The 21,885-nt window shown below is 40.9% G+C and overlaps 1 protein-coding gene across 1 annotated transcript in view; it reads right to left on the bottom strand.

Moving 5' to 3' along the window:
- TPH2 (tryptophan hydroxylase 2) overlaps window positions 1-21,885 on the bottom strand; it is a 94,858-nt gene that overhangs the window by 43,828 nt on the left and 29,145 nt on the right. The window contains exons 6-7 of the mRNA XM_012441250.2: window positions 18,199-18,395; window positions 11,454-11,589 (exon numbers count right to left, since the gene is read on the bottom strand). Coding sequence (XP_012296673.2) covers window positions 11,454-11,589; window positions 18,199-18,395 — 333 coding nt within the window. The remainder of the gene's footprint in view (window positions 1-11,453; window positions 11,590-18,198; window positions 18,396-21,885) is intronic.

Consider the following 21,885-nt stretch of genomic DNA (forward strand, 5'->3'; position numbering starts at 1 on the left):
AACAAGGTTATTATATTTGATGTCTTTGGTGAAACATTCTCAGAAATAAACCCTGTATTGTTCTCTATCCCACTGTCTTTGGCTAAGGCACATGTAGACAAAGGAAATTGAAGTGCCTGGAAACTCTTCAACCAAAGAGCGAAGATTTTTAACATTACTAATAAAAGCAATTCATTAACTTTGAAAGTTTACTTTTTTTTTTAGATTCTCTGAGACCAGAGGTCTTAGAAGCTGAATTGACCTTCACTCTTTGGGGCAGAGAGAGGTTCCAGGCTATGGGGAGCCTGAGGGAGAATGTAGACCACAAAGCCTTCTCTCTAACCTCTGTACCAATTAAGGTCTGCTGGGCTCAAGTTATGCTATTAAACTCTATTTTACAAAGTGCAAATGCCGCTGCTGCTGTGTCCTGCATGTAAAGTAGTTTGAGATCCCCACTTTGGCTGTATTATCCACAGCCAAACCGCTGAGTATCTAATTATGAACAGGCTTCTGATGTGAGTTCACAACTACTGCCGTATCTCACCAGATCTCTCCTAAAAGATTCAATTATTTGGCCATAATTGCACCTGTCAGTACATGCTTCCTCCAATCGCTACATCTGCGAACTTTTCTCTTTTTAACTCCCATCCCTTTGATACATTTTTGCCTGAATAATACTTTTCAGAGCCCTTTTCACCAAAGTGCTCTGTTCACTGGAAATATGAGACCTTTCAAAGCTGTTAACACTGTAAAACATCATGTCTCCTTTTAATAAAAAAAAAAAAAAAAAAAAAAGAGCTGATATCAGACACTAAACTTTTGCTGCTCTAAATTGGAATCTTCTCTGATAAGCCCTGCAAGGGGGATTCTAAAGCTTGCAGAAATCGGTTCACAAAGAAGCCTGGGCGAAATGTCTCTGGGAAATTCTTAAATCAGTCCAAGAAAGTAGCCATCATTTTGCTATGAAGAAATAAGGGTTCTGGTTGTTAAGTTCAAATTCAAAATGTGTCTGGCATTTTTCTTATCAGTTTCCGAAGCTGACTCCTTGCACTGCGTGTTGAACAACTCCTTTTTATTTTTGCTGTAAATTAAAGCCTTTGCGAGGCATTGAGTGAGCATCCAACATTTGCTTCCCATCCCAAATCTGTGCATCTGTCTTTTAAAACATATTTCTATAGGTTTTGTTTGCTCTAAATGACACAGAAGCCAACACTTTAGCTAAATCATGAAGAGAAGGCAAGGGAGATGAGTGGGAGAGGTGGAGACTTTGCATTAATAAAAGGAAGCAGGAGGATGAGCTGGGAGCCAAAATTGGGTGTGTTTTTCAGCTTTCACACAACATTTGGTGGGTAAAGGCAAGTAATCTGGGATAACACACTGCAATGCGTTGCAGACAGGTGACTTAGTTTGCTTTCACTGCATAAGATGATAAGGGGAATTAACTTGGTAGCGAGGCAACTTTTTCTTCGGGCTTGTTTTGGAGCCATACACAGTTTCTTTGGTTTAGATTTAAAATAGCATACTGTAAAATCTGACCCAGATAAAATTTTAGGCAATTCTTGCGATCACTCCTTCTTATATCCCTATCACAGTATAGCTACAAAGTTGCCTTTTTTTATGAAGCCAGGCACCTGGATGCTGCCCTGGAGAAAATCTTCTTTGCTTTTTCCCCTTAGGAATCGTAAAGATATCCACCGATGTTTCTCTTGTTTACTACAATTCTTTTAAGACTGGCAGATATTATAGTTGTCTTTCTTAAAATTTAGTTCATTGTGTGCTCATCAAGTACCAGGTGCTATATTAGGAACTGAAGCTTAAAAGTAAATAAGGCATAATCTTAGAATAACTCTTAGCAAAAGTCACCAACCGGTTCCATAAAAAGGCAATCAAATAGCAAGTACTAACTTTCCTGATGCATCAAAAGAAACAGTTCCCCGTTCCAAGAGGGACCACAGAAAGACTACAGTGGAAATTCTCTTGGTATGTCACTAGCTCCTTACTGATATAGCTTAGATATTTGTACCCATCCAAATCTCATGTTGAAATGTAATCCCCAGTGTTGAAGGTGGGGCCTGGTAGGAGGTGACTGGATTGCAGGGATGGATTTCTCATTAATGATTTAGCACCATCCTCTTGGTGCTGTCCTTGGGATAGTGAGTGAGCTCTCCCGAGATCTGGTCTTTTAAAAGTGTCTGGCACACCCCCTCCAACTCTCTCTCTCTCGTTCCTACTCTCACCATGTGACCTGCCTGTTCCCTATGTGCCTTCCTCCATGTTTGAAAGCTTCCTGAGGTCTCCCCAGAAAAAGATGCCACTATACTCCTGTGCAGCCTGCAGAACCATGAGCCAATTAGACCTCTTTTCTTTATAAATTACCCAGTCTCAGGTATTTTTTATAGCGATGCAAGTATGACCTAATACACCCACCATTTCTGAGGTATTTCTTATTTCTTAAAGAAATAAGAGATATTTAACTTTCTCTCCACCTCTCCAAGTTCAGCGTAATTATGAAAGCAATATAACAATAACAGTCAAAAGCATATACCCTAGCATCAGACCTAAGTTCATCTCTCATATTCTTGTGTAGGCAAATTACCTACAGCAGCACTGTCCAATGGGACTGTCTGCAATAATGAAAATGTTCTACATCTGCACCATCCAATATAATAGCCACTTGACATAGGTGTCTACTGAACACTTGAAATGTGGCTAGAGCTGCTGAAGAACTAAAGGTGTACTTTCATTTAATTTTAATTAATAAATGTAGATAACCACATCTTATGATATAGGACAGTACAGACATAGAGTTTTCTCATCTATAAAATGGAGATTGTAAGATTCCTTATCTCTTACTTTTTTTTTTTTTTGAGATGGAGTTTTGCTCTTATCGCCCAGGCTGGAGTGCAGTAGCGTGATCTCAGCTCACTGCAACCTCCACTTCCTGGGTTCAAGCCATTCTCCTGCCTCAGCCTCCTGAATAGCTGGGATTACAGGCTCCCTGCCGCCACACACAGCTAATTTTTTTGTATTTTTACTAGAGACAGGGTTTTGCCATGTTGGCCAGGCTGATCTTAAACTCCTGACCTCAGGTGATCCACCCATCTTGGTCTCCCAAAGTGCTGGGATTACAGGTGTGAGCCACCACACCAGGCCATCTCTTACATTATTAAATGATGTACTAAGAGAATGCATTGAAAATCTTAGTTCCTGTAAGTTAGGTATTATTACTTATTACATTAAATTGTATTTATACCTAAGCCTACCATACTTGAATAAGTTTTGCCCTTTGAGAAGGTAATTTATCACTTAAGAAGAAGTAAGTTTCTCCAGGACAGAGGCTAAGCCATGTTCATATTTGGGTCTGCAGTGCTTAGAAAAGCCTAGTACAGAAGATATGCTCAATAACTGCTTTTTGAACTCAACTGAATAGAGCAGGTGATGATGGGGCTCTGTTGCTCCAAATAGAAGTGAATCCAAGTGAAACTCAAGTATGGTTTTTCTAATTTCCAGTGTCACATAAAGGCTTTGGACCAGAACTTGGTTTTGCTATTTTCTAGTTGTGTAACCTTAGGGAAATTAATTGACTTCTTTGAACCTTGGAATTGCCATCTGTAAAATGGTGACAATCCTGTGCACCTCATAGAGTTGAGTGGGATGATGCCAGACAAACAGAATGTGTGTGGGAACTGTCCGCTCCCTCTTTGCTTCTCTCCTGTGGTGGCTTCTGTGCCTGTCCAAAGACGTAATTCTCTACACGATAGTAAAGAGGTATGAACAGCAATTACCTCTTTCTTGCATAAAATTCAATCATTTTGGATTTCTTCTTCTGAACTTGCAATTTAAAAATGCAAATATTCCTGGAAAAATTTCTCCCTGGTCATCTCAGTCTTCCACACCTGAAAATACATAATGAACTTCTCCCTGACTACAGAGTGCTGAAGGAATATAAATTTTGATTTCAGTCTGGTGCTTATGAGTGTTAATTTTGGATTATGGGCTCCACACAAGGAAGACAGAGCTGGGTGCAGGGCTAGGGGAGAGTGACAGAAGGAATCCTGCTTTGAATAGGAAAAAAAAAAAAGAAGAAGGGTGGCTAACGCATTGAAGCTGTATCCCAAATCACTATGGAAAACAGCCTAAAAGAAGAAAAACAGGGCTCCAGCAGACACTTAGACACAATTTTGGTTTCAAACTGCACATTTTAAATAATGTGTAAGATTTTTTAAAATAGAATGTATATTGTTAGAATGCTTAAGCTCTTGAGACAAAAGGCTCTGTAAGAAGTCTCAGGGGTTATTTTTGCTTTCAGGCACTTCACAAAACTAGACACAATATTATGATTGAAAACTTGGGAGTCCTGGAACGCAGCCTTGTAACTAAGGACGCACTGGAATTTTATGAGGCACATTAGCCCTCCACATGAATTTAAGAGGTGCCAAGTAAGGGTGGACTTATTTGGTATTTTTATAAAGCTTTTCTCTCTGCAAAGATCAAAGTGTTATTTCATCAGCGCTCACGTAGGGAGGTTAAATGGCTTGCCGACAGTCACACTGGGAGCTGAGAGTGGGGCCTACATTTCTGGGTGAGCAGTCCTTAGGTCCTCCTGCCTGGGGATACAGCGGTCTCCTATCTGCATTACCACACTGTAGAAGGGTGCTGTCCCTTCTTTTTCCCAGTGAGATAGAAGATTCCACCTCTTGATAAATGGGGCAGACCAACTGTGACCTTGTGAAGATGAAAGGAGAGGGTGGGCCTCTAGGGAACCTGGAAGTTGGGCCAAGGACTGGATGGGGCAGCGCAGCACTAAACTATGTAATAGTCACAAAGTCTTTAGGGTTCTGGCAAATCAGGGTCACCAAATAAAAAAAAAGTATCCCTTTCAAATGACTTCTACAAAATGTGCCATTAGAAAACAACAACTACAAAAAAATGCTATTCAACTTCAGCATACAAATTTTGAGTCTTTCTGTTTGGTGTTACTGATTAACAAAATAGCGGTTAAGCCCACAGGTGCTGGCATTACTCCGAAGTTCAAACCCCGACTCAGGTACGTACCAGCTGTGTTACCTTGGGCAATGTACTTAACCTTTCTGTGCCTCATTTCCTCATCTATAAACTCAGAATAATAATAATAATAATAATAATAATAATAATAATAATAAAACTCAAAGCATTGTAGTATTAGGTGAGCTCGTCCATACGTAACACTTAAAATAGTGTCTGGTGCTACTAACAGTAAACCTGTATCCAGTTGATGTATAGTAGACATGTGTGCTATTCATAGTGAAAAGTATTGTTGCTACTGCTGTTGTGGTTGCTGTCGAGATTATCTATGCTGGAGGATGGAAGGAATTAAAGTATTTTCAGGTCTTGGGCGCCTCTAACATCTTAACTGGCCCTCACTATAGGCCAAATCAGAGGCTACCAAACTGAGGGTATGTGCGCCGGTTACAAAGAAGGAAAAGGAGGCCAGATGGGACTGGCTTTCCAGGAATATGCCACTTTCTGAGAATCACTGTTAATAATAATGCCACTCCGCTATCCTGAGCTGCAAGAATAGTAATAGTGCTATGGAGGAAGCCAGTTGGATGAGCAGGAAGCTTGCCACCAAGCTCGCATGTCCTATGGGAAAGAACAAGTTTAAGCTAAACACAGCTCATGGGCATGCAGGTTAAACTCCATAAAGCTCTGGTTTGTCCTCCCCACTCTGCAGTAAGACCATGCTGAGATGACTTCAGCAAGGCCTGATATTAAAAACACCAACAACAGCCAGGGCCTAAGTCCCAGAACCTCTCGGGTGGGAACAAGGAGGAAAAGTTGGGAATGAAAAAATTCGTATTTTTCCTCTCATTATGGACCTAGTGAGAGGCAACTGTTTATTCAAGAGAGGAGCAGCCAAGCTTTCCTAATAAGCAAGCGTTAAGCATAAATTCATTTACTTTACTTAGAATCAGATGAAAAATAGTGTCAGAAATAATTCACTTTTATTTTTCTTATAACATTAAACAATGGTAATTATAAGAAAAATTACCTGACTGCAAAGCCTTTTAACACTTATATTTAAAAATAGCATTAATTGCCTCTAAACTGGTCAACAGTCACAAAAAAAGATGCTCTTAATGCAAATGTATTTCATTGTATTATGGCAATAAAAGTTGCAACATTAGTCACTGGTGTCCTGAATTATTTCTCAGTGGTGAGAGTTTGCTCTTTGATTTGAAAATTGACACCAGCAGAAAAGAAGAGATGTGTGGAACGGGAACAACACAGCAAAGGGTGCTGCCTTGGCATTGGAAACAGAGTATCACGCCCCTGTGGCCCAAGCTGGTGGCCAGAGATTAGAACTGTGAGTTATCTTTCCCACTTAGCAGACTGGGCCCCGACTTTGCCTTTTAAACAGACCACTGAGGCATCAGACCATGAACCTTAAAGGGGCCACACTCTGCTAGTTGCCAGAGTTTGTGCTATCTCTCTCCCTCCCTCCCTCTCTCTCTCTGTCTATCTATCTTTTTCTCTTTCTCTGCCTGACTCTCCATTCCTTATTCATGTGACCCAGAGATGAAAGAGGACTGCTTTCCTGATACATTGCACCCTCTCTGCCTAGGATCTGCAAGTAACCCTATTCAACAAAAAGAAGGTGAGGTGGCAGGAGGGCATAGCAGGAGAGAGCACACAATGGACTTCCCAGTGAGACAAAAAGAAGATCAGGAAGATTTAGAACTTCTCAATTCTTTGTTCTGCCACTGTACACATGCCAGGTGATGCTCACATGCCACATAACTTAGAACTCTGCATCGTTCCCTCTCATTTCAGTGCGAGAGAGGGAAGGTATTACTGAAATAACCTTGAATTTGGCCCAATTGATTTTTTTTAAGGAAATCATTTGCAAACTTCATTACCCGATTAGAGAGAACATTGCAATCACAACTGATCAAAGCATAGAGCCAGGCAATACTGAAACGCAGATTCATTGCCTCAGGCACTGGTCAAAGGGAGATAAAGCAAGAGTACCTTTCTTCTTCTAGCAGATCAGTGAACTTTCAACCCAGGCATTAATGCACAGAAAAGCAACTCCTCCCATCAGGAAAACCAGGAGTCACTAATCCGCCAGGGTTTCCTTTATTGACTTCCAGGCCAGAAAACTTTCCCCAGGGAACCAGTCCAATCTGCCATCACTAATTTTTTCTTTTTATAGAATCAGGGGGTCCACATGCAGGTTTGTTACAGAAATCTATTGTGTAATGGTGAGGTTTGAGATTCTAGTGTACCAGGTTTAGAGAAGTCAGAGTCTTTAAAATTGTAAAATGTAAAAAGAAGTCGAAGATAAGTTTAAAATCTAACGTATGTTGAAAGCTATGATGGCAAAATACATTCCACCCAGACTGAAAGGGAAAATAAAATTCTCTTTTCAGATAATGTCTTTTTTGTTGCTTCATGCTCATTTCTACCTGGGTCTTCAGGGCTCACCTTTGTCTCATTAGCGCTGCCTCCACTGCAACAGTTCAGCAATTGAAGGCAGTTATCTGGAAGCACAGTACAAGCCCCAAACACAGTAGCCAAGTTGAACTTCACAAATTGGAGAATATGCCCTCTAGTTGGTTTTCAATTGAGGAAAGGGAATTTCATTACAAAGACAATGCCTGTGGAAGTGCTTGGGCAGGAAACAGCCCTCCCAGTATGGTACCTATAGATTCAAACTATGTGGCTGAGAAGGGACTTAGGACTTTGCAATATACAAGGATTACAAAGATCTTTACAGAGCGTTTTGTCTGCACAGTATATTTCTGGAAGGATGCAATGGAAACTAGTAGCAGTGGTGGCCTCTGGAGAAGATAAACAGGGTATCAAAGGGACAGAGGATAGAAAGGAACTCACTGTTCACAGTATACCTTTTAGTGCACTTTAAATTCTAAACTATGCATATGTATTACCTATTCATAAAGTAACAATTTTAAAAAGCAAATGAATGGGTTGTAATCCCAGCACTTTGGGAGGCTGAGGCGGATGGATCACCTGAGGTCAGTGGTTTGAGACCAACCTGGCCATCATAGTGAAACCCCATCTCTACTAAAAATATAAAAACTCAGCTGGGTGTGGTGGTGCACACCTGTAATCTCAGCTACTCAGGAGGCTGAGCAGGGGAACTGCTTGAACCCAGGAGGCAGAGGTTGCAGTGAGCTGAGATTGCGCCACTGCACTCCAACCTAGGTGACTGAGTGAGATTCTGTCTCAAAAATAAATAAATAAGAATGATATGAAACCCACAAAAAATAGAGGGCTTGTAAAAACAACCCCAAGTTAGTTAATCCCAAATTTCCACCCTCTGACTTAGTCTCCTCTTGTCTGTGTAGTCATAGGAGTCTTGGAAGAAAACTACACAGGCCAGGCGCGGTGGCTCACACCTGTAATCCCAGTACATTGGGAGGCTGAGGTGGGTGGAGGTCAGGAGTTTGAGACTAGCCTGACCAGTATGATGAAACCCCGTCTCTACTAAAGATACAAAAAAATAGCTGGGCATGGTGGCGTGCACCTGTAATCCCAGCTACTCGAGAGGCTGAGGCAGGAGAATTGCTTGAACCTAGGAGGTAGAGGTTGCAATGAGCTGAGATCCCGCCATTGCACTCCAGCCTGGGTGATGGGGCGAGACTCCATCTCAGAAAAAAAAGAAAAAGAAAAGAAAAAAAAATAACTACTCAAATCTATTATGGATGCTTTACATTCACTTCCGAACTTACAATCTTTATTTGTAACTACCAGAAACTTCTCCATCTAGAGGTTCCAGCCATGGACACCTCAAGACATTATACACCAAACCCAAATTCTCCTCTTCCCTCCCTCTTTTCTTTCCTCTTCCCTCCCAGCCTAATCCTCCTCCAATATTCTCAGTCATTAATAGAAATGACTTCCCACTCAGCTTCCCAAACAAAACTCTTAGCCTTACCTTAGGGGCCCTCCCCTCGTCTCACCCCTACTGTAGTCACCGAATATTGTTACTTCCATCTCTATGGTGTTAAGAAGGCATCAAATAGGTGCCCTCTTGTACTATGCTGCTGACCTCTTCTAGCTCCACACCTTATGAACCATATTCCTTCATAGAATGTAGCTCCCCAGCTGGTTTTCCATGTTGCTCATTCTCAACAATTCCTCAGCCCTCAACCCCAGTCATTTTTCTTCAATACACTTACCCAATTATGCCTAAGAACCTTGGATAGCTCCCTGTTGCCTACAGAATTAAGTCCAAATGTCCTAGTTTGATAAATGGTCATTTATTACGTGGTCTGAAGATACATTTCATCCCTAATACATAAACTGTATCCTGGCTACTCTGTTCTAACAAGCCTTGCTCATGTGTGCCTCTTGCGTGTCTCCACAACTTTTCACTTGCTGTTTTCCCTGACTCGGAAAGTTTCCCCTTCCCTCCCCACCCAGCCTTGTCCAAAAATGAAATTTCTGCTCATCCTTCCAGGCCCTCACTCAGGTTATACGTTCTCTGAAAAGGCTTTTGGTACTGTGCCTTCCTCTGTGCTCTCCAGCACTTTTTACACACACTGATTATAACCCTAACCACACTATTTCCTAATAATTTATGTTTCTATCTCCACTGCCAGAATGTGAGCTGCTTTAAAAAAAAAAAAAAAGGCTGCTATATTTTATTTATCTCTGAATCCACTGCACTGCCCTGCTAGCATTCCACATAAATGTTTGCTGAATGAATTGACCGAAAGTACTTTGGTAAAAATGTTAACACATTATCCTCTGTGGCTAAAATCTCATTTCTTTGCCTCTCTCTCTCTGCATACCTATTGGCACGCTATCACAGGTCTCAGGCGGGCCAGTTATTCAAAGGGAACTAACAAAGTGCCTTCTATTTGTAAACAGAGCCATTTGTAAACCCGCTGGGCTAGATTTAGAGATTGCCTTTCTAACTCTGACAGTGCTCCTTTGAGCACTCACTCCACTGAAAGAAGCACTTCTTTACCAAATGTCTGGGGTCCTATAAGTAACCTTTGTTTACCCTGAAAACACTTTCAGGGAAGCTAAAAAAGCTTAAAAAAATGTACTGACCCTACAGGGACCTACCTGGACAGTAAGCTTTATGCCAGCCTAGGAAGGGGAGGGGTGCTTCAGAGACTTGACTTATCCCTACTCACTTCCACTGCCATCAGCTACTTAACTGCTTGAACCTCAAAAGCTTCTCTGCTCCCCAGTGAAGACCATGGCAACCCATTAACCACAAGTGCATTCAAGTAAAGCAGCATTGTAAGCATACCCTGAGTGGCCTGAAGAACAGTGGGGTATGATTAAAGCAAGGCACGCATTTTAATGGAGCCCAGGAAGGTAAAAGAACCCCATAGCTCCCAGCCTCAGGGTCTTTGCTTTTGCTGTCCTCCTGACCTGGAATTCTTCATCCTATCATATCCACATTCAAGTCTTTGTTCAAATGTTGCCTACCAAGAAACTGTCCTGACCCAATCCAAAAAAGCAGCGCCCAGGACTCTCCTTCTCCTCCCCACGCTCTATTTGTCCTCACAGCACTTATTAGCACTTCATGGTAGCACTTACACCTGACACCATATTCCCTATCTGTCTGTCTATATGCTAACCATTGTCTTCACCATTTACCTGGAAGGGCAAGAATGCTGTCTCATTCCCAGATAATCCAAGCAAGTAGTTGTCTCCCAGTAAATGCATGTTACATTCTTTAAAGAGCTCAAAGAAATACGATACAGGTCATTTCACACTCAGAGACTGTACAGTCCCATGTGTGATTAGGCCAAATGATTAATACGTGGGGGGTTCCCAGCTTACTCCTGCTTCCTACACATGACAGAGCAGTATAGCATCACCTCTCAGCTTCTCTCTCCCACTCCTAGCTTACCCATTGTCCAGGAGAGAATGGATAAAAGCCCCAAAGGAAAACTGACAGAACCAGAGAAGAACCACAAACCCTATATATACCTGGAGGTGATGGGCAGGATTAGAGGAATGTTCAAGAAACTAAAATGGCAGGGAGAGCAAAGCACAGAGTTCGGAGTTTGGAGGTGATGAAAAAGGTGAGAGAGGATTACTAATGAGTTGCTATGGTGTGTGCACTGAACCTCCTTCACATGAAAGAGGCCTCCTGACGAGAGAGGCACACATGTTCTGACCATGTGTCGACGTCTACTTTACACTTCTGTGCCTTCTCTTCCTCATCAGAAATGGAGATCTGGCCAAGCAGATGGTTCAGTGTTGGGATAAAGCTAGAGCAACCAGCCAGAGCTGGAATAACAGGGGCCCCAGTGGACCCAACTGAGGAGTCCGATCCTTCAATTAGCTCTTTTTTCTTTAGGTGAATGATGTGACTCTCATTGACTCAAAGAAATTAGTTTGGAGGTAAAACAGGGCCTAAGTCATTTTCAAGTAAAGTGACCTTTGACCACTTTACGGTGTGGTGGTCTCTGTCCAGCCTGGGCTTTAATGTAGATACTCACGGTTCCGGAGTGTAAAGGGGATCTGAGCCATGCCGGATGTACTGGGTACAGTGGAACACTCTGTAGGCCAGTCCCGCCAGAAAGTCTCGTGGGCTCAGGTATCCTGCCACCGGCCTCACGGTGAAGCCAGACCTTTCTAAAAAGGCAACAGAAAGAGCCAACTAAATATTAACCCAGCAAGACTTGAGGGCCCAAGCGGGAGCTTCTACTATTTATAAGGAAGATCCAGAAACAAAGTAATCAAGGTCATAAACCTCTTGAAAACTGAATGATGTATACTGTTAACAGCTATCTGTTATGTTTGGTGCTTCTGATGACTAAAATCACTCTCAAAGATGGTTTCCAGGGGGAAAAGACATTCAATAAAATGAAAAGAAGGGTGAAAAAAGTATTCGGAGATTTAAATTCAGAAGCCCAATTAGGATAAGAAAACTCAGATAAATCGATTACAATCTAAAGTGACGCTTAGGACGCATTACCTAGTATCTTTCTAAGAGACACACCGAGGGATCTCTTCTGTGTGCATGTGTTCAGTGACACACAGCTAAGGCACCCCCTTCACTAGCATCTTCAAATCAGTTCACACTGGGGCTTTCTATTGCCAATACCTGCTAACTCCTTCATTCTATATTGTTATTTTTGTGATATTATATCAATTACCATGATTTGAAGAGGTACACCAAAGCCCTACATGCTCTATTGGTTTATGGTAAGAGGAAACAAAGTAAGAACACAATAAAGTCTATAAAACTGCCCCGTACCACTAATTCAACTAGGTTGTGAGTCATCGGTGTTCTCAGTCTAAGGGCTACCTAATGTTTTCTTCTCAGGAAGGCCCAGAAAACTTACAACAGAAGGGATTTTTTTTTTTTTTTTGGAATGCACATTTTATCAAAATGTCATATAGAGTCACGCATTGCTTAATAATGAGAAAATATTCTGGGAAATGCATTGGTAGGTGATTTTGTTGTTGTGTAAATCTCATAGAGTGTACTTACACAAACTTAGATAATACAGACTACTCCTGGGCTACACATTTGTACAACACATTATTGAACTAAATACTGTAGGCAATTATAACCCATTAGTAAGTATTTGTATCTCTAAACATATCTAAATATAGAAAAGGTATGATGAAAATATGGTGCTATAATCTCATAAGATCACCGCTATGCATGTGGTCCACTGTCGACCGAAAAGTCTGTATGTAGCACATGACTGTACTTTCAAGTGGCTGTTTTATGTTCTGTTCTCTTCTCACAAGAGCAGTTCTATTATTTAATATAAACTGTATATATTTAAAGTGTATAACTTGATGTTTTGATACACACAGACAGTAAGTCCTCAACATTGTCAGTAGGTTCTCGGAAATTGCGACTTTAAGTGAAAGGACATAAAGCAGGTCCTAGAATAACATCATTTCCTTCAACATCGTATTGTCATAATGTTGATGAGGGGAAAGATTGGTTTTGTTACATATTGTTTCACTTTAAGTCACAGTTTTCAAGAACCTATCAATGATGTTAAGTGAGGACTAACTGTAATAGTGAAATGAGTACTACATTCAAGTTCATTAACACATCTGTCTTCTATATAGTTTTGTGTGTGTGTGTGTGTGTGTGTGTGTGTGTGTGAGTGTGGTAAGAGCACATAAAATTTACTCTTGTAGCAAATTTCCCTTTTGTAATATGGTATTATTAACTATAGTCTTCATGCTGTTCATTAAATCTCTAGATTACTGGGCACTGTGGCTCACACCTCTAATCACAGCACTTTAGAAGGCCAACGTGGGTGGATGGTTTGAGGCCAGGAGTTCGAGACCAACCTGCGAAACATGGCCTAACTTCATCTCTACTAAAAATAGAAAAATTAGCTAGAATGGCGGCATGCACCTGTAGTCCCAGCTACTCGGGGACTACAGGTGAGGCACGAGAATTGCTATAGCCTAGGAGGTGGAGGTTGCAGTGAGCCGAGATAGCACCACTGCACTCCAGCCTGGGCAACAGAGCAAGACTCCAAGAAATAATAATGAATGAAAAAGATCTCTAGACTCATTCATCCTATCTAACTGCAACTTTGTACTTTTTGACCAATATCTCCCCACTTACTCCACCTCCTGCCCCTTGTAACCACTGTGTATTTAACTTTTCCAAATTCCACATATAGGTGAGATAATGCGGTATTTTTCTTTCTGTGTCTGGCTTATTTCACTTAGCATAATTGTCCTGGAGGGCTATTCTTATCCCTGATGCCAGCATTGTAAAGGTTCCCATTCTGAAAACGTCAACTCATTAGGAGACTATGGCAGAATGGTTGAAAATGATCTTAAGAGGCAAGAACCAACTAAGCTTATAAAACAAGCCCATCCTAGGATTTCTGGTACCTGCATGGAAATAACCTATTCTCAGGCCTCCTCAGACCCGTAATTCAAATAGCATTACGTTCATTTCAAAAGCTTTCACTTTGGATTATTCCCTGGTGCATATCAAAAAGATAAGTGTATTTTCTTCTTTTTCCATATAACATCAATTAAGCCAGTATATCCCACATGTGGGACATATGTGACAGTACACAGAGGAACTTTTTTTAATAGTTATGTATTTTATTTTTATGTGAATTAGAAAAAATATGAAACCATGACATCAAGAACTTTGAATTTGTAGATATCATTGCTTTAAAAGTTTCTGTTTTAAATAAATTAGGTATTTTAAAAGTGAGTCAATGTAATGATATAGGAACACCTACGCTTACATCATACTGGCTACATGCCAGGGAGTGATACAAACTAGGCTATATATCCAGTTCACCGAGGGTTGTGGAAAACAATAACGAAAGAAATAGCTAAGACTCTGCTATGCTTAATATGTTTTAGGCACATTAGGCCTTTAAGGTATATCAATTAATTTCTCCTCCCAACCACCTTGTGTGGTCGATGAAATTACTATCTCCCTTGACAGAGGAGGAAACAGAGATACAGAAAGATTAAGGTGACTCTTCTAAGGTCACCTAGCTAGGAAGTGACAGAGTGGGTATTAAAGCCCTGATATTCTATATCCAGGATCTATGCTCTAAACCCCTATACCATACTGCCTTTCATAAGAATATTAATTTGGGACCAGGCACAGTGGCTCACATCTGTAATCCCAGCACTTTTGGAGGCCAAGGCAGGTGGATCACCTGAAGTCAGGAGTTTGAGACCAGCCTGGCCAACATAAAGAAACCCCTTGCCTCTACTAAAAATACAAAAATTAGCCAGATGTGGTGACGCATGCCTGTAATCCCAGCTACTTGGGAGGCTGAGGCAGGAGAGTTGCTTGAACCTGGGAGGTGGAGGTTGCAGTAAGCTGAGATCGTGCCATTGCACTCTAGCCTGGGCAACAAGAGTGAAACTCTATCTCAAAAAAAAATACGGCAATAACTATGAGATAACATTCTAACTATCAGGGTTTGGGGAACATTGCAGTAAAAAGCCCTCCCCATATAAGCAGCTCTTAGTAAAGAGGTAATATGCATATAGCTCTGTGGGAAATCAAGAGGAACATGATGGGAGAATACAGATTAGTTAAGCAACAACATAAGGCATGAGATAATTAGGTGCTAATTAAGTGATACTGATCGGTAGTTCTCAATCTCTTTTCCTCAGTAACAAATATAGTAGATGATGTTCACACATAACACAGAATGAAATCAGAGTGGAAGAGGTCATGGTGGCTGCTATGATCGAGATTCATGGAGGAGGCAGGACTTGCTCTGAGTCCTGAAGAATAAGTAGAATTTGAGTAGGTGGAGAAGAGATGAAATTTTCTAGAAAAGAACAGAGTTTACTCTCTTTCTAGAGAGAGAGTTTTCTCTCTTTATCTCTTTCTAGCAAAGACAAAGAGAGTCCACAACAAGGTCAGAGGGTTTGTACAGGGCAGTTGCATCAGGAAACTTACTTGGAAACTTGGGGCAGGGCCTCAGATTGAGGCTGAACTGTTCAGACTTGAGCATATAAAACAGAGATCAGCAAACTATCACCTGCAGGCCAAATCCAGCTCACTGCCTGTTTTTGTACACCCCACAAGTAAGAACAGTTTTTTGTTGTTTGTTTGTTTTGAGACAGTCTCACTCTGTCAACCAGGCTGGAGTGTAGTGGCACAATCTCAGCTCACTGCAACTTCTGCCCCCAGGTTCAAGCGATTCTTGTGCCTCAGCCCCACAAGTAGCTGGGACTGCAGGCGCCCACCACCATGCCCAGCTAATTTTTGTATTTTCAGTAGAGACATGGTTTCGCCGTGTTGGCCAGGCTGATCTCGAACTCCTGGCCTCTAGTGATCCGTCTGCCCTAGGCTCCCAAAGTGCTGGGATTATACAGGCATGAGCCACCGCACCCAGCCAGTTTTTGTATTTTTTAATAGACACATTTAAATGGCCATCAAAGTACCTATATAATAGCCTTAATTTTGCTTTTTGGCTCAAAAATCCTTAAATATTTACCATCTGGCCCTTTACAAAAAAACGTTTGCCAGTCTCAGTGAAAACAAGAGGGAGTCAATGATAGTTTCTAAGCAGAGATGTCAGTAAAAAAGTAATGCTTTAGAAAGTATTGTTTATGGGCAGTGGGCAGGAGAGTTAAGGGAAGAAAATAGAAGCATCAAGGTTATAAAATGATGAGGACCTCCATTTGGGTGGTAGCAGTGGAATAGAAAGAAAAGGATAGATTTACCATGTGTCACAAAGCCATAAGTGGCAATAGGGGGAGACTGTGGTAGGCTAAATAATGACCCCCCAAGAATGCCTACATTCTAATCCCCTGAATCTGTGAATATGTGACCTTACATGGCAAAACAGACTTTGCAGATGTTGTTAACTTAAGAATCTTGCGGTGGAGAACCTGTCCTAGATTATTTGGGTGGGGCCAATATAATCATAAGAGTCCATATAAGAGGAAGGAAGGAGAGTCAGAGTCAGAGAAGGAAATGTCACAATGAAAGTAAAAGGTTGGAGTAATGCAAGGAAGGGGCCACAAGCCAAGGAATGCAGGAGAACTCTAGAAGCTGGAAAAGGCCAGGGCACAGAAGCCACCAGAAGGAATGAGACCTGTAACACCTTGATTTTAGACTTCTGATCTCCAGAACTGTGAGATAACTTGTGTTGTTTTAAGTCACAAAGTTTATGGTAATGTGTTATAGCTATTATTGGACACTAACACAAAGAAGGACTGATTATGGGCAGGGGTGGGGATAATGTGGGTAGGAATTCAGAGGAGCCCTTAGAGGCAAGCCTGATGAGTGTAGAGAAAAAATTACTGATAGAAACTGGGAAAACAAGCAAGAAAGCAAGTTCCAGGAAAGAAAGCAGGCAAAGAATTTTTTGCTTTTGGAGCTATTGCACTTGAAAGAAGAAGAGAAAGAAAAGAGCACAGAATTCAAGGACTTAAGCACAATGAAGAACAGAGGAAGAAATTGGACCACCATGAAACTTTGCCTTTTCCCCCAACCCCTCACAAGCCTATTTCTTAGCTATTGTTCCAAGAGGGTATTGTCAGTGAAGAACCCACAGAGAGTGTGAAACAATGTCACCGTATGAGTCATTGTGTTCACTAGTGTAACATTAGCAACAAGTACAGTCCCTGGCACACAAATTATAATATAAAGTATTGATCAATCAGTTGACTGATTGATTGACTAGCTGTGTTACCAGAAAGAGGTCCCAATTCAGACCCCAAGAGAGGATTCTTGGATATCACACAAAGAATTCAAGGTGAATTCATAAAGTGAAAGCAAGCTTATTAAGAAAGTAAAGGAATAAAAGAATACTCCATTGGCAGAGCTCTGGCATGGATTGCTGGTTGCCCATTTTTATGGTTATTTCTTGATTATATGCTAAACAAGGAGTGGAATTTTCATGAGTTTTCTGGGAGAGTAGTGGGCAATTCCCAGAACTGAGGGTTCCTCCCCTTTTTAGACTATATAGGGTAACTTCCCAACATTGCAATGGCATCTGTAAACTGTCACGGCACTGGTAGGAGTGTCTTTTAGCATACAAATGCCTTATGATTAGTGTATAACCAGCAGTGAGGATGACCAGAGGTCACTCTTATCGCCATCTTGGTTTTTGTGGGTTTTGGCTGGCTTCTTGACTGCAGCTTGTTTTATCAGCAAGGTCTTTATGACCTGTATCTTGTGCTGACTCCTATCTCATCCTGTAACTTAGAATACCTTAACCTCCTGGGAATGCAGCCCAGTAGGTCTCAGCCTTATTTTACCCAGCCCCTATTCAAGATGGAGTTACTCTGGTTCAAATGCTTCTGACAGTTGCCTGATTTCCTCCAGAGGAAAGTCACTAATGTTCAACATTACCCATAAGATTTCATCATTCAGTATATAATTTTTAACAAAGCAAATAAAAAGGCACCTTTGGAGGTCATTTCATACCCAGGTAGCCCAGCATAGTAGCTCCTGGATCAGAAAAAGCTCAGAACTGAACTTGCAAATATCCTTTGGGCCTTTCCATTTATAGCAGCCAACCACAAAGAGGCTTCAGCAAGCCCCTGAGCTGCAAAAACAGCTGAGTCCATCTCCCCTGTCCAGGGACCCTGCTCTGCTTCCCACAGGTGGCCACAGGTAATTGTTGGCTCAAAGCCAACAACTTTTTAAATCACTATTTTTTTCTTTTTTGGAAAAAGAGTCATTGCTGCAGCCTGTATCCTTGGAAGGCAATTGAGGATATTGACTAACAAGAGATGGCCTGTGTGAAATCTTACCTTTCAGAAACATGGAGACATCTTCGAGTTGAGGCACATTGTCCTCTCTGTAGCCACAGTATTTAGTCAGCAGAGGGAAGTTTTTCAAATACTCTCGGCAAGCATGAGTGGGATAGAGTTTGGAGAGCTCCCGGAATACAATGCCCCAAGTTTTAGTCTCTTCTTCAGTATACTCCACCCTGGGAATGGGCTGACCACTAGGCAGGAGAGAAGAAAAATAAATGAATCTAGCTTTGAATCACTGAGTTAAGTATTTTCTCACCTTAATACCTATTGTAAGTCAGACTCTGGCAAAGTGGAACACATGAGTGTCTGAAAGGATCCCATTAAGTATTATTTTTTAAAGCAAATACTAAACTTCTAACGTTGTGCATGTGTATTTGAATTTCTATATAAATTATTTTGTAAATAAGTTATATCTTCACACATCCTTATAGAAATGTGATAAGATTTATGTTCTTAAACTGAGATGAGTAACAAGTAACAATTCTGGGTTAGAAGGAACTGGTTAAGGTACAAAACTATTCTCTGGGAGCATTTTCTGCAAACACCTGACAACAGTAATAAATAAATGTTTTGTCTCTTAAAAATCAAATTGCTTTGTGGGTTCTCTTTGTCCCTTGCCCAGACTCACCCTAATCTTCAAGTGTAATTTTGAGATTTGTTCAATGTCCAAAATGTCTGGGAGATACTGCAAGACTATGCTGAATTTAAAAGTGAGAGTTTTGCAAACCACAAAATAAGAAGCATTCATTGCAGGTCATGCTGAAAGATACACACATTAAGCCCCTCAGATGAGGTCAGCAAACTTTTTTTGTAAATGCCCAAAAAGTAAATATTTTAGGCTTGTGGGTCACACGGTCTCTGTCACAACTGTTCAGTTCTGCCACCATATCTGAAAAGCAACCATACACAATAACAAATGGATGTAGGTGTATTCTGATAAAACTTCCTTTATTTGGCCCATAAACAGTAGTGTGCTGATGACTAGTCTAGAATATTGAAACATTGTGCTGGACTGAAGTGGTCAGAGAGAGCTTCCTGGAGGAGGCACAACTTGAGCTGAGACTTTTTGGCCAGGTAGGACCTGCAGGTTCCAACAAAAAGAAAGTGAGGAAAAACTGGTGCTCTAATGTAATAGCAGCCAGCAGCCACAAGCAAGGAACATACCTTGTGATGCAGCTAGAGATGGGTAGAAGGAGAATACAAACATGTGCTTTTGTAAGCTGTTGCTTGAGGGACCCGAATCTGAATTTAGCCTCTGATTAAGATGGCTATTCTGAAACTCAGTTAGGGTTTCAGAAAATCTCTCATGACATACTTAGCCACCTGCAGCACGCCCTCACTTCCCACCCTGGCCATGCATCAGAAATTCTGCCTCTGCAATTAGCAAATATACATGTACAACATATGGAAGTCCAAACATATACACATAGAACTAGGAGTTGTGCCCCTGCAATCTACAAATCCAGCCTATAGCAGGTGGTCACCACAGGAACCCATGCAGAGATAGCAACTGTCACTCAGGGTTGCTGCAGCTCAGGTGGGGGGCATCTTCAATGAGCTGGGATCATTCAGGAGCACCCCGGAGGTAGAGAAAAAGGAGACAGAGGATAATAACAAGAATACGCTATCAACAGATCCCCTAGCTGCCTTCCTCCTCCCCAGCCCTCCACATATTTCAGTGTTCTTACCAAAATACTTTGTTTAAAGTTCAGATTCAAACGGAGTTTCTCCTGCCCCCAAATTATTTTTGTTTAAAAAAATTAATTGCAGTACATGAGGGATGAGGGAATAACACATACTGAAGTAAAAAACAGAAATTCTCATTTGCTTTCTCTAAATATCAAGACTAGGGCTTTCACAAACCAAATTAGAGCAACATTAGCCTTGTTTAAATTTGGCTGTTGATAACAAATAAAAAATTACAACCTGGAAAATATTTGCTGGGAAGATCAAGACTTCTAAGACCTCATACCTGTGATGAATTTAGAAAGAAAGTTTGAAATGAAAAGACAAAAATAGAAAAGATGCAAGGGAATAAGTGTATAAATGGTCTGCCTCTGGTTCCAGAAAATTCAACTAAATCGATTTGAGTTGGGGAAGCCAATAAAGCTAATCAGGGCTGTGCATGATCAGAAGGTAGGAAAGCAATGAGGCTGAGACAATAAAGGAAATATTGAGAAACCATTTGAGAAGAATGGTTAGGTCAACTTTTCCCTTCAATATTAACCTGCAAATATGCAGCATTTCAGAGGGAAACTGAATATTCAAAAGGCAGAAAGAGTTCAAGTGTGAATTAGGATAGGAAGAAAGAGTTACACGGGTCTGTTACTTAATAATGAACTTCCAGTGTTGCAGACTTGGGACATGGGTGGTCATGTATACTGTCAACTGTTCTGTTTGTCTGTCCTGGATAACTTGGCCTGCTCTTTGAGTTAACAACTGGTGCAATGTACTGCTGCCTTAAACCCAAGTTAAGTCTGCCTCCAGTCATATCAACAGATTTCTCACGATTTCTCACACCACTCTAACCCCACACCCCAGGTAACTCTTCAAGGTAAATAATTAAAAATCAGTTTTATCACAAAGCAAATACTAGTTTTATCTACTTCATTTCTATTGAAAATATCCAAAATACAGAAAAAGTAAGAAAGTTCCCATTTTTCTATGTAGTTAACACAAGCATACAGTAACAGCTGATATTTGAGAGTTTTCTATGTGCCAGGCATATGTTTAAGGTTAAGTGTTTTCATATGAATTGACCCATTTGATTCTCACAATTTCATGAAGTAGGTACTATTACTATCTCCATTTTATGAATGAGGAAAGTGAGGCTCAGAGAAATTAAGCTGCTTGTCTAAAATCATGGATTCAGGCTTAAACCTAGTCAGTCTAGCAAAAGACTGGCTGTAGTCTTAACAAATTACTATACACAAATTAAATAAAAAACTTTACTCCAGACTGATGGAGTAAAATTGATTTTTCACACCCCAACTTATTTTTCACATACCTATCTAAAATAAGGTTTACAGCTGTGTGTATTCATATGTAGAAAATGTCATATACAATTATATGTAATCATGATACTAGGATATATTTGTAGAAAACAAAGACTACTTTCATATTCATTCACTCATTTAAACTTCTCAGTAAGACTGTGAGGTTTTACCAGGCTCCCCAGCAAAATAAACATGTGTTTGGGGCACCAGGAATGCAGGGCACTCACATTTTTTTAGAACTTTGAAATTTGACATTCGGGGGAAAAAATCATAGTCATGGGGAAAATCAGAATGTGTTGTATTTCTTTAAATTTTTGCAAATCATGTATGAGAAGGGAGCCAGAGGGGTGTCCTGGTCTTTTCAGAGCGTTTGATATATACTTGCATATGCTTATGCATCTTTCTGTGGGCACGTGTTGTAATATATATATAACAGAAGTCATATTCCAGCATCCTACAACTCTGCTCTGGTCCAAAACTAAAGTTATGTAAGGACTCCACATTCTAGAGAAATCCCCCAGCAGCTGAAGCCAACCATCTCTTTACAGGACTTGGTGAGAGGCAGCACAAATGGCCCTACAACCAGCAAACTCCTCCTGTACCACCTGTACCACACCCTCCCCAGACCTCATCCACCAGCCTACTAGGGAATAAAAGATGCTCAGCATAGTGAGGAGGGCACAGT

The sequence above is a fragment of the Aotus nancymaae genome, unplaced genomic scaffold (genome assembly GCF_030222135.1).
Source record: "Aotus nancymaae isolate 86718 unplaced genomic scaffold, 86718_ANA_hifiasm-v0.15.2.pri h1tg000016l, whole genome shotgun sequence".
Classification (NCBI taxonomy): Eukaryota; Metazoa; Chordata; class Mammalia; order Primates; family Aotidae; genus Aotus; species Aotus nancymaae.